The sequence below is a fragment of the Perkinsus marinus genome (genome assembly GCF_000006405.1).
Source record: "Perkinsus marinus ATCC 50983 genomic scaffold scf_1104296975428, whole genome shotgun sequence".
Taxonomy (NCBI): Eukaryota; Perkinsozoa; order Perkinsida; family Perkinsidae; genus Perkinsus; species Perkinsus marinus.
Window position 1 is genome coordinate 242,207 of NW_003200804.1, and position 9,242 is coordinate 251,448.

The 9,242-nt window shown below is 50.5% G+C and overlaps 5 protein-coding genes across 6 annotated transcripts in view; all 5 read left to right on the plus strand.

Moving 5' to 3' along the window:
• The first annotated feature begins 1,234 nt into the window (after nt 1–1,234).
• On the plus strand, nt 1,235–2,873 carry Pmar_PMAR013727 (hypothetical protein). Of its 2 annotated transcripts, none has more exons than XM_002765615.1 (10): nt 1,235–1,369; nt 1,423–1,522; nt 1,611–1,738; nt 1,787–1,876; nt 1,918–2,005; nt 2,053–2,141; nt 2,191–2,361; nt 2,409–2,513; nt 2,563–2,680; nt 2,723–2,873. In XM_002765615.1, the coding sequence occupies exons 1-10, from the start codon at nt 1,259–1,261 to the stop codon at nt 2,824–2,826; spliced, it is 1,104 nt and encodes a 367-aa protein (XP_002765661.1). In that variant the 5' UTR covers nt 1,235–1,258; the 3' UTR covers nt 2,827–2,873. The 2 variants fall into 2 exon arrangements, with proteins under 2 accessions (XP_002765661.1, XP_002765662.1); XM_002765616.1 differs by having other exon boundaries at nt 1,921–2,005.
• Nucleotides 2,874–2,936: 63 nt separating this feature from the next.
• Pmar_PMAR013728 (hypothetical protein) lies at nt 2,937–3,571 on the plus strand. Its single transcript, XM_002765617.1, has 2 exons — nt 2,937–3,294; nt 3,339–3,571. The coding sequence occupies exons 1-2, from the start codon at nt 3,183–3,185 to the stop codon at nt 3,554–3,556; spliced, it is 330 nt and encodes a 109-aa protein (XP_002765663.1). The 5' UTR covers nt 2,937–3,182; the 3' UTR covers nt 3,557–3,571.
• Nucleotides 3,572–3,723: 152 nt separating this feature from the next.
• Pmar_PMAR013729 (Meiotic nuclear division protein, putative) lies at nt 3,724–5,033 on the plus strand (the record flags this gene model as incomplete). Its single annotated transcript, XM_002765618.1, has 6 exons — nt 3,724–3,839; nt 3,888–3,983; nt 4,199–4,352; nt 4,676–4,790; nt 4,839–4,905; nt 4,955–5,033. 6 exons carry the CDS (start codon nt 3,724–3,726, stop codon nt 5,031–5,033), a joined length of 627 nt encoding a protein of 208 aa, XP_002765664.1.
• A 168-nt stretch (nt 5,034–5,201) lies between these two features.
• Nucleotides 5,202–5,576, plus strand: Pmar_PMAR013730 (hypothetical protein; the record flags this gene model as incomplete). Its single annotated transcript, XM_002765619.1, has 2 exons — nt 5,202–5,279; nt 5,364–5,576. 2 exons carry the CDS (start codon nt 5,202–5,204, stop codon nt 5,574–5,576), a joined length of 291 nt encoding a protein of 96 aa, XP_002765665.1.
• A 49-nt stretch (nt 5,577–5,625) lies between these two features.
• Nucleotides 5,626–9,242, plus strand: part of Pmar_PMAR013731 (hypothetical protein) — a gene marked incomplete at both ends in the record, with an annotated part of 4,202 nt that continues 585 nt past the window's right edge. Inside the window, 9 exons of the mRNA XM_002765620.1 lie at nt 5,626–5,762; nt 5,858–6,532; nt 6,617–6,689; nt 7,414–7,574; nt 7,615–7,777; nt 7,828–7,933; nt 8,394–8,459; nt 8,510–8,676; nt 8,754–8,840. Coding sequence (XP_002765666.1) covers nt 5,626–5,762; nt 5,858–6,532; nt 6,617–6,689; nt 7,414–7,574; nt 7,615–7,777; nt 7,828–7,933; nt 8,394–8,459; nt 8,510–8,676; nt 8,754–8,840 — 1,635 coding nt within the window. The remainder of the gene's footprint in view (nt 5,763–5,857; nt 6,533–6,616; nt 6,690–7,413; nt 7,575–7,614; nt 7,778–7,827; nt 7,934–8,393; nt 8,460–8,509; nt 8,677–8,753; nt 8,841–9,242) is intronic.

A 9,242-nucleotide genomic window follows, 5' to 3' on the forward strand; every position in this document is an offset into this window, starting at 1 on the left:
GCGAGAGCTGGAGTGGTCCTTTAATCATCGAGAAGGCCACGAGGTGGGTGATGCACACACTGCGCAACATGTTACGAGAAAACTCGAAGCTGTGTAGACCTGGCGGGAGTGAGGGTCATTAGTCAGCGAGAAAATACTTCGACACTCCCAACTCTGATATCAGGAATGAGTGGGTTTCAATGGAGTCTATTGCGGGTAGTGAATCCCCATTCAGAGAAGCTGGGAGGTCCACCTTGAATTTGAACCATCCGGAGCAGTCCATCGGAAATGACGTCCACGAATATGGAGAATCGACCGAAGATCAACTCCGTTGTTCTGGTAGCATTTAGTCGCCTTTGCCGTCTGAAGTAGCCCAAGAGCGAAATTCTGACAGGAATGGAGTAGAGGATCCGCCGAGATCAGCTTGTCCATGTCGAGCACAGACCAGTTGCGGCAGCGGACTCTGCTGAGGGCACTGCTCCTGCATTCGAAGAAGTTATGGTAAGAGGTCTACATCTAGTTTGGAAGACATCTCATGGGAGTTGGTACGGTTCAGCAAGGATTAAGATCCCCAAGGCTCGAAGACCTACTCGACGACCCTGTTCGCTTCTACTTGTTTCTGTCGCGAAAGTCTTCTGTCGTCAAACTCGAACGGATGTCGGAATTTACAACTGTCTTTCAAGCTTCTTCTTGATGTTCTATGCAGTGCAGCCCTCCAGACTAAACACGACGGTTTCGACGTCGAAATAGCAGTTTTCAGTTTCAACTGCTGCTCTTCGGCATGTATTCTCCCATGATCGTTTGTGAATTATGTGAAATTTTGCTCGTGTCTGGTTAAAATTCACAACTAGTTAGAAAATCATGGATTGTCCGTCATAGACTAATAGGTCATCAGTTATATGACTAATGGTCTATGGACAGTACATTGTTGATAGTTAATCACTATGTTGTGGTTATCCCATGTGCTTTGCGTTTGAAGAAATGTTAATTAACTCTTGGCGTATGCACCATCTAGGTAGTGACATCACTCCACACACGATTGCTCCAAAGTGTGTCGGCGCTAGTGTAGAGCATACTCGTCTTTTTCATCTCGTCGTCTCTTTATCCTTTTTATTCTTCCCCTTCCGTCCGTCCATATACGGATCGTGTTTGGTTGTTATCGCATATGCAGAAGTGAATGATTTCTCTCGTGCGGGAGGTGACTCTGAGCGATATCAGCAATGGATGCTGTACTCCTATACACGTGCTGTGGAGCAGCTTTGAAGCGTCCATAAGAGAAATGTCCATAGGCAGCACGATGGAGAGAAGGCCACCTCGGAGTACATCAGCAAATCTCAGTCGACTGATGTACTCAAATAAGTCCCTCTCGATAGAAGCCTTTAATGCTGAAGTGAGCTTGGGAGTGCCATGGCTCATTCTACACAATACAGTAGTTACGGCGAGGTACGTACGCATGAGACTTCTCTGAAGGAGAAAAGGAAGTCTCTGGAGCCAACAGCCAGTCGGCGCATAACGATGGATCCAAGAAAGCGTGCTTCATATAGTGAGGTTATTGTCGACGCAATGACACGCTATGGGAACCCTAGATGGATGATTTACGCATAGAGTAAGCATAGTGTGTGTGCTGTCAGGCACAGCCTCTCATACGTACTCTGCCGCCACTGTAGAGAGCGTTAATAGTCAGGACATGGTGAACTTGGAAGAACGATACAAGCAACAGATAAGAAGTGCTGTAGCCAACCGTGACAAGCAAATACAAGTAAGACCCCATTGCTTTGGTAGGGAGATCGCTTTGTCATCATCACAGGCTTTGGAGGGCCGACTACGGGCAGCTGAGGCCGCGATGGCCGAGAAGGATGCATTGCTGCTCGCTCTCAACCAAGATCTCCTGGATAAGGTCAGTGATCCTCCCTAGTGGGCGGATACACGTTGTGTCAGAAGAGGTTATTGACTTCAACAGGAAGGGAGCTGGAGGTTGCCAAGCGCCATTTGCAGAGCATATCGCAGAGGTTCAATCTCCGCTTTGGTAGGTGGGGGGGAGGGTCGCCTGGTCTCACCCGAGCGGTTGGCCAGGTGTGGACCCCTTCTCTGGCCTCTCGGGGTACTATGCTGTTACTGATACACCCAATGGGTGGCCATCATCCACAGAGGACAAATGCGGGGTAGGTCTGATATACACAGTAGCTGGCCGGTATCCCTTTGAAGCAGCAGGTTGAAGGAGGCCGCACTTCTGGGGTGCACAGCAGCCTTAATGATTCGGCGCCTTCCGTGCTCATACCGGATGAGTTTGACAGCATCCTTAGCGACGGCATCATCAGTGCTGAGGAGAATGCTCATATAAGGACGGTCATTAAGACCAAGCACTCGAGGAAGAACCGGGAAGTGACGTCTCTGGGTGGCTAGCTTGTTAGGGAGTTCTGGTGCTTCAGCAATCCCCTCACGGACTCCTCATTGGAAGGTTCAGTCATCGCAACTGGTCGAAGTCGCAGCCAGCAACCCCTGCGTCTCATTGTTCTATGAAGCCAGCCGATCCAGTAAGTGCGATGCTGCTACTGTTGTTGATTTCCGATAGTTTACCGACAGGTTGACGAGGCCGTGCGGGCGTTGGTGGAGTCCCTTCGTGGGGGAGGCGTTGCTGTTCCTTCTGTTGAGCGGACGTCAGACGGCCGAGCCGCTGGAGGCCATCACTATCTTATAGGAGGCAAGCTTGGTGTTTGACGAGAAGGACTATGAACATGCTCAGGTTCAATTCGAGTAGAGTGTAGCCTCCTTCACGGCACTGTTGTAGCGAAGCTCCCAAAGGGACGTATAGTCCCCCTACGCGAGATTATAGGAGCTAAGGGATGACCACTGTCTTTGTACACTGAGCAACGCAGTATCTTCCATTCACTGTCTACTAGAGGGTGTTGAGTGGCTCTGTGTGGTGCAAGGTCGAGGCTTTGGCAGTATAGATGTTTCACCTGCTGTAGTGCTGTGTCGGCACGCTGTGGTTCCATCGAGGCAGGGAGATGGTCAGGCTCAAATCGCATCAGTTGGAGGGGGTGGTCAATAAATGAGATAAGAGTTACCGCCTTGTGACAGGTATTGGAGATCAAGTACGTAGGATCAATACTCAACTGGGCCTCGCGAAATAGGCCTGCCGCTGTTCATTCTCTACTATTCAGTAGAGCTTACCGTCTTCGACTAGTGCTACTAGGTCAACAATGAGCACGACGCTTGCGTTCCCGGCCGCTCGCTGCGTTAGAGAGCTCAGAGATCTGGGGGTGTTGCACACAGTGGTCTCTTGTGGACTTCGCGTCCTTTTTTCGTATGCAGGTAGCACTACAGCCAACCCGTATGACCGATATCCTCATTCCTAGTTCGAAGCAGCTCCTCGGAATCGACGGGCCACGGCATTCCAACAGCGGCTACCAAGAAGGCCACAGCTGAGGCGATCGAGAGATCCTTCAGGTCTGAGCGTCTGACAGTGACGACTGAACTCAAGCACCGGTTACTGACAGACACCTGGCTCATTCTTGAGTATGCGCGGCATGCTCTGGCCGCTCTAATATTGCTAATTCATGACTATTATCTCTGACTACTGTTTCCGTCATCCTTTCTACTGAGAGGTTGTTGGTCAATTAACATGTTCGTTTGGTACCTCCACGGCGAGGAAGTAGGATGTGAGTAGAGGCATCAGCCAGGCCGGCACGTCTTTTCTCCGGGGTCGCCAGTTTTCTCCCACACCGAGTAACCACAAGTAGCATGCCTAAGCGAGCCAAGGGTATGAGTCTGGACGAGAAGAAGGCGAAGCTTCACGAGGCTCTGATGTCCGACCAGAGTTTCTACAACTTCAAGGAGATTGAAAAGATAGCCAAAAAGTAGGGCCTCGAAAACTGACTACGGAATTGTTGAGAAGTTGAGTTCAGATGCGGTATTGTACCGCAATCAGTGAAGGAAGTCGTCCAGCATTTGGTCGATGGAGACCGTTTGGTGAACATGGAAAAGGTGGGCTCACAGAACATGTACGTTGTTGTTGTCACGGGAAGATGCAGAGATGGTATCAATGAGTCTTTTTTCTACATCACTTGGTGGGTATGAGGCTCCGTGTAGTTGAGGTTTCTCGTCATCCCGGGTATTGTCAACGCTATATTGTCATCTATTTTATTTGTCACTACTGTATTGATGTCACCTTCGCTATCATTACATCCACAGTGTTGTTTCAATCGTCCTTGCCTAGTTACTGGGCTCTGCCGTCGAGTCAGAAGGCGGGGCTCCTCACCAAACTGGAGAAGGGTCGAGCATCTCTACAGGCATCGGAGGAGGCTCTGGCAGAGGCGGAAAGCCGCAAAGAGGATATCGTTGCGGCACTTGAGGCCAGCGGTGTTACGCAGGTCAGTGAAGACACTATGTGGCCATCTCCAGTGAGCTGGCAGTTGGTGGCTCACGGGTATTCATATTAATGTATCATTATTCATCATAATATGAATACATCCTTTATAATGTATATCATTCACTATGATACGGTATCATGAGTATTGTGGTGGTACAATTTCATACGTACCCACTGATATCATATATTAGTACTATGCCGTACATATATGTACAAAGAATATACGTGCTGGAGTGATGCAACTCCCACATTATGACATCGTACCTACTAGACATATATGGTATCGACTATGAATGATACTGATGGCTTGAAATCGTTTCTTAGGAGAAGTCCTTGGCAATGCGAGCGGAATTCGAAGAGCTCGAGGGGAAGCGACGCAAACTGGCCGCGAATTTGGAAGAGCTCGAGGCGGCCGACCCGAACAAGATCAAGCAGCAGAGTGAATTCGAGAACTCAATATGTTGGTGGCCGACATACCTCTTTTTAGTTGAGGAGATGCGGCGATCCCGGGATCTCGTAGATATATGGACTGACAATATCAGTACTGTGAGGCAGTACGTGTCCACAATCCACTGAAGCAGCATCTACGACTGATTCGCTAAGGTTCATCGCGTCGCGGGGGAATATGAGTGAAGAAGAAGTTGACAAGGAATTCGGGATTGACCCTAGTATATTCGATTGAATGACTTCACCAACATTCTGCAGCGCCGACGGTCACCTTGTGGCCTCGAAGCATGATTGCTCTTTTTACAGTATAGGCTAGTCGTTGTGCGAATCCTAATAACTTGAATCTGCCTTTAACGGTTGCTAGCTCCATTGCATTCTGTCACTGACCGCTTCGCATCGCTTAATGAGCCGTAGTCTTGGGCATCCTCCCAACTACCGACCTGCGGGTGAAAACAGAACAGGAGGTCTTGCATGCGAGCAGGTGACGAGGGCGATGTCAATCTAGTTGATTCACACTGGGTTCACTACGATCCACCGCTCGGCTTGCTGGGAGGCTTGGTTTCAGATCGCCATTTTGAACCAGCAGGGCATTCGCAGACTCCAGGAGGGATTCCTGGCGTCCTGCCTCGATCATTTGGAAGAGGCGGAGAGTCTCGCAATCACTGTGGCTGACAAGAGCTTACAGGCTGCGACCTTGAACAACAAGGCATCTTACTATAGGGCAACCAACAAGCCTCATACGGCCATGAAGTCCTCTATCACTGTCGACTTCTTATAAGTGCTAGTGGCTCGCGCTCAGATGTTTGGTCGACGCTTTACGCCTAGAGATGGCCTCCCAGGGCCCGGCTGCTGATTTAGCTGTGGCGGGGACACATTTGAACATCTCCTCGGTACTTAGCAGCTTGGGAAGATATCACCAAGCTCTGCGACATGCCCAGGGGGCCTTGAAACTCCTCAATGCACTGTAGGATTGTTCACACACTCTACAGGCGCTGTCGCTTTTACGCATACATGAACGATAAAGCGCCCACATTGTCCTGAGAACGCGGATCATTTCAGACGCGCTCACAGCGGGGCTCGTCGATCGAAGGATGAGCAAATCGTTTTACTCACCACCACGGCGACAGCCACGCACAGTGTTGGTGCTCAACTGGAACATCTCAACAGGAGGAGAGAAGCCTTGGCTGCCTACCGGAGGGGTCTTCGTGTAGGTCAGCATAATACTACAAGTGCCGAGCTCCTCGTGGCCTGTTATCCTCAGCATGCCGTGGAGCATCTTCCTCCTCATGCCGATATCGTACAGGCCCTCACTGAGGCTTGTGAACAGCTGTCAGGAAAGGAAGGTTCGAGGACTCGTATGCACAGCAATTCTACGACAAACGCTTCGCCCACCGTCTCCTTGGGTGCACCACTGACGACGACCCGTAGCGCCCTTCGTGCTCCGCTGTCTCAAACGCGAGATCAATCGGATGGGCTAGGTCTACATAGTAGGAGTTCGCAAAACCTACCTCCCTTCATTTTCAACAGCGGAGCTCGACCCAAATCTTGTGAAGGGAAGCGAGACCTGCCTCCCTTGGTGTTCACCGGGGAGCATCCTCCCCGACCAGCGGGCCAGGGTGGGTATTCGCCTCATCCTAATCTCGTATTGAGAGATGATGACATCACTCACGCCATTACGCTCATCCAACGGGCATTCCGGAAGTTCGCTCAGCGAACGGATCTGATGCGGCCAAAGTAAGGCCGGTTCTGCTCCTGAGAGGAGAAGCAGCTCCTACTGAATGTCTCTAGTTGTTGCGCCGCATACTCGGGATACTTCAGGTTCCGAACAACGCACAAGCCTCGTGTCGGGACGAAGTACGAATTCAAGGGTGTCAATAATGAATACAGCCAGGTAGGAGTACTTTTTTCATCTTGAAACACCAATCGCTCTCGAGTGAGCTCCTGCTTCTAAGCATACTTCGAACTAACTATTTCATGCACGTTGTGTTGCTCACTCTAGCAGCTCATTTCATGTAGGGTATTCATGATGCTGAGCTACTGGAACAAGGAGCATCTTTATTTAGCCCGACGGCCCACAGCGCGGCCTTCGAAGCAAATGGTGTTGGCAGGTGTTTTTAGCCTACTCTATACCCGTGAGTAGATACAGTGCATACCGCACTCCTTCCAATAGCCGAGTATCTTGAGGGTGATGAACTCTTCTTTCCTCGTGATGTTAAAGACACCGACTGGGGTTGTTGACTGAGACCTTGTGATGCGGAGCATCTTGCTTACACTTCCCTGTCTCTCTTTTCCAGCAACACCGTCTTCGTTACCGTTGCTGGGCAGCACCAAGTTGAAATGCATGAGCACTCTGTTCAGCCTAGCTCCCTCGATTCTGACTATGGACCAAGAGATTCCGCCCGCCGACGATTCCCCGCCATCCGAGGCCACCGAGCGAGTCGTTGGAGACAGTAGCAGCTCGAACGTGCCCGTGGAAGATGCCGACGACTCCTCTGCCTTCTTGACTGGCGTTAACCTTGAGAGGGAGCGCCGGGAGTCGCAAGGCGATGATGACCAGCAAGAGGCTCCAGCGATTGAGAATATGACCTCAGTCCTTGCGAGCATTCCGGTTGCAGGCCCCAGGGGTAGGAGTTCACTTGCCCGCCGATATAGCATGCTTGCCAGTACTGGGCCTCTTTGAACAACTGAATAAATTGGCCGAAACACTGCCAGAGAAAGTCGCGCAGTTGATAGACAAGCACGAGCATGACTTCATGCTGTCTTATAAATCACATATGTAGCCGTACTGGAGACGCTCAATCCGATTGCGATGGTAGGTCAACCGTTCAGCAGAATTTCCGAGAATGGAAATTGAAGGCAGAGACGGAGGATGATAAAGTGCGTCGAGACAAGAGGGTGAAGGAACTTGAGGGAGAGCTCAAATGGTTCATGTCTGAAGCACTCAGATTGGAAGCTCTTTCTAAAGACTACCACAAGGAGGTGATGACCCGCTCGCCTTTTTTGCCTGTCGTGGCAATCGGTGTGGTTAGGTTGGTACTTGGAAAACGCGTTTGAATACTATGCGTGAAGAAAGGAGGTATTTGGAGGACCAGATGAAGGCCTCTAAGAGACAGACTAAGGTTGAGAGAATTCAACGTAGGTACATCGCGCCGGTGCTCAGGTCCTCAGGGCGATGCTGGAGAGGACGAGAGCGACAGGCCCCCGCGGAAATGCCACGCCCGATCTGGGCGACGCTCTAGGTATGGTTCCGCTATGGGAAATTATGCACATGGTGACAATTTGAAAAAATTCTGAGGAAATTTTGATCGGTTTCTGAACACTTCTTCCCGAATTCGTGTGTAAACTTGTATGATTAGTGAGGAAACTCTTGAGCTCTCCTGAGGAAAGCAAACAAATATTCCAACGGGAGTTTTATCCGTGCTATGAAAAACACTAGTGAAAAACATATTTCACGACTACTGCATGTCACCGCGAATATCGCGTTCTTTGCCGAGTTTTACGCCACTTCGCGTAAAACGGGTGAGACCCCACTGCTCTAAGGAATCATATATATCATGAGATCATACTGCAGTTCGGAAGGGCGATCTGTGGACAGGTGCTGATAGACGACTCCAGAACGTCACTGCTATGGGAGGCGTTGGCCCGATGGTTGATGTGGCGCGTGGGTCTAAAGGGCATTCCGTACACGATGAGCAGCGTTAATCTCGTTAGTATCCCCTCTAGAGGAGGAATATCTCACTAAGACCAAAGAGTTAGAGAAGGAGCTCGAGGGCTTGAGACGCACCAACGAGGAGTTGCAGGAAATAGCCAACCGTCGACATGTTCGCCGAGCTGAGCTTGAGGAGTACTTCCTTGCTTGTATTGAGGGAGCTCGCAAGGTGCCGCCACTCGGGGACCTATGGCTGTCCATGTTCCCTAGCGCTGGTTCCAATGCATGATCGATGCGGAACCTCAGGACGCCTTGAGACGGAAGTACACCGGACAAGAGTCAGCCGCTGATACACAACAAGGGATTATTGACTCGCTGGTCACAAGCGAAGAAGTGTGCCCAGTCATACGCGCAACTCTATGGTGGTGTACATAGGTATTAGTGTTCCTGTATAAGAAACTCTTCCCTCACAGAGCATCCGCCATCACAGCAGCTAGGAAAGGTCATTTCAGCACGAACTCGGCAGCTGAGAAGCTGTTCAGGTCGACCCGAGGTCTGACGAATCACTCCGCATAGTCGTAGTGTTCTATCGATGCTTCACGCCAAAGCTCGGAATGGAGAGCCGCGGTCAGTCGAGCTCTCGCGTCTGGTGTTGGTCATAGTCCTTCATGAAAATTAGAGAAAAGCCTTATCGTTCTGACGAAGTGTCTTCTGTGACCGTGAAATGGGGTGGGAACCTATTCTGCTAAGGTGCCCACCTCTGAATGACCGGTTCGGCCAACTACCCTCGTTCTG

Coding starts and splice junctions, on each gene's coding strand:
- Pmar_PMAR013728 (XM_002765617.1), top strand. CDS start 3,183: ATGAGCACGACGCTTGCGTTCCCGGCCGCTCGCTGCGTTAGAGAGCTC. Junction 3,295..3,338: donor CGTCCTTTTTTCGTATGCAG/GTAGCACTACAG, acceptor CCTCATTCCTAG/TTCGAAGCAGCTCCTCGGAA.
- Pmar_PMAR013727 (XM_002765615.1), top strand. CDS start 1,259: ATGTCCATAGGCAGCACGATGGAGAGAAGGCCACCTCGGAGTACATCA. Junction 1,523..1,610: donor AAGAAAGCGTGCTTCATATA/GTGAGGTTATTG, acceptor GTGTGCTGTCAG/GCACAGCCTCTCATACGTAC. Junction 1,877..1,917: donor ACCAAGATCTCCTGGATAAG/GTCAGTGATCCT, acceptor ACGTTGTGTCAG/AAGAGGTTATTGACTTCAAC.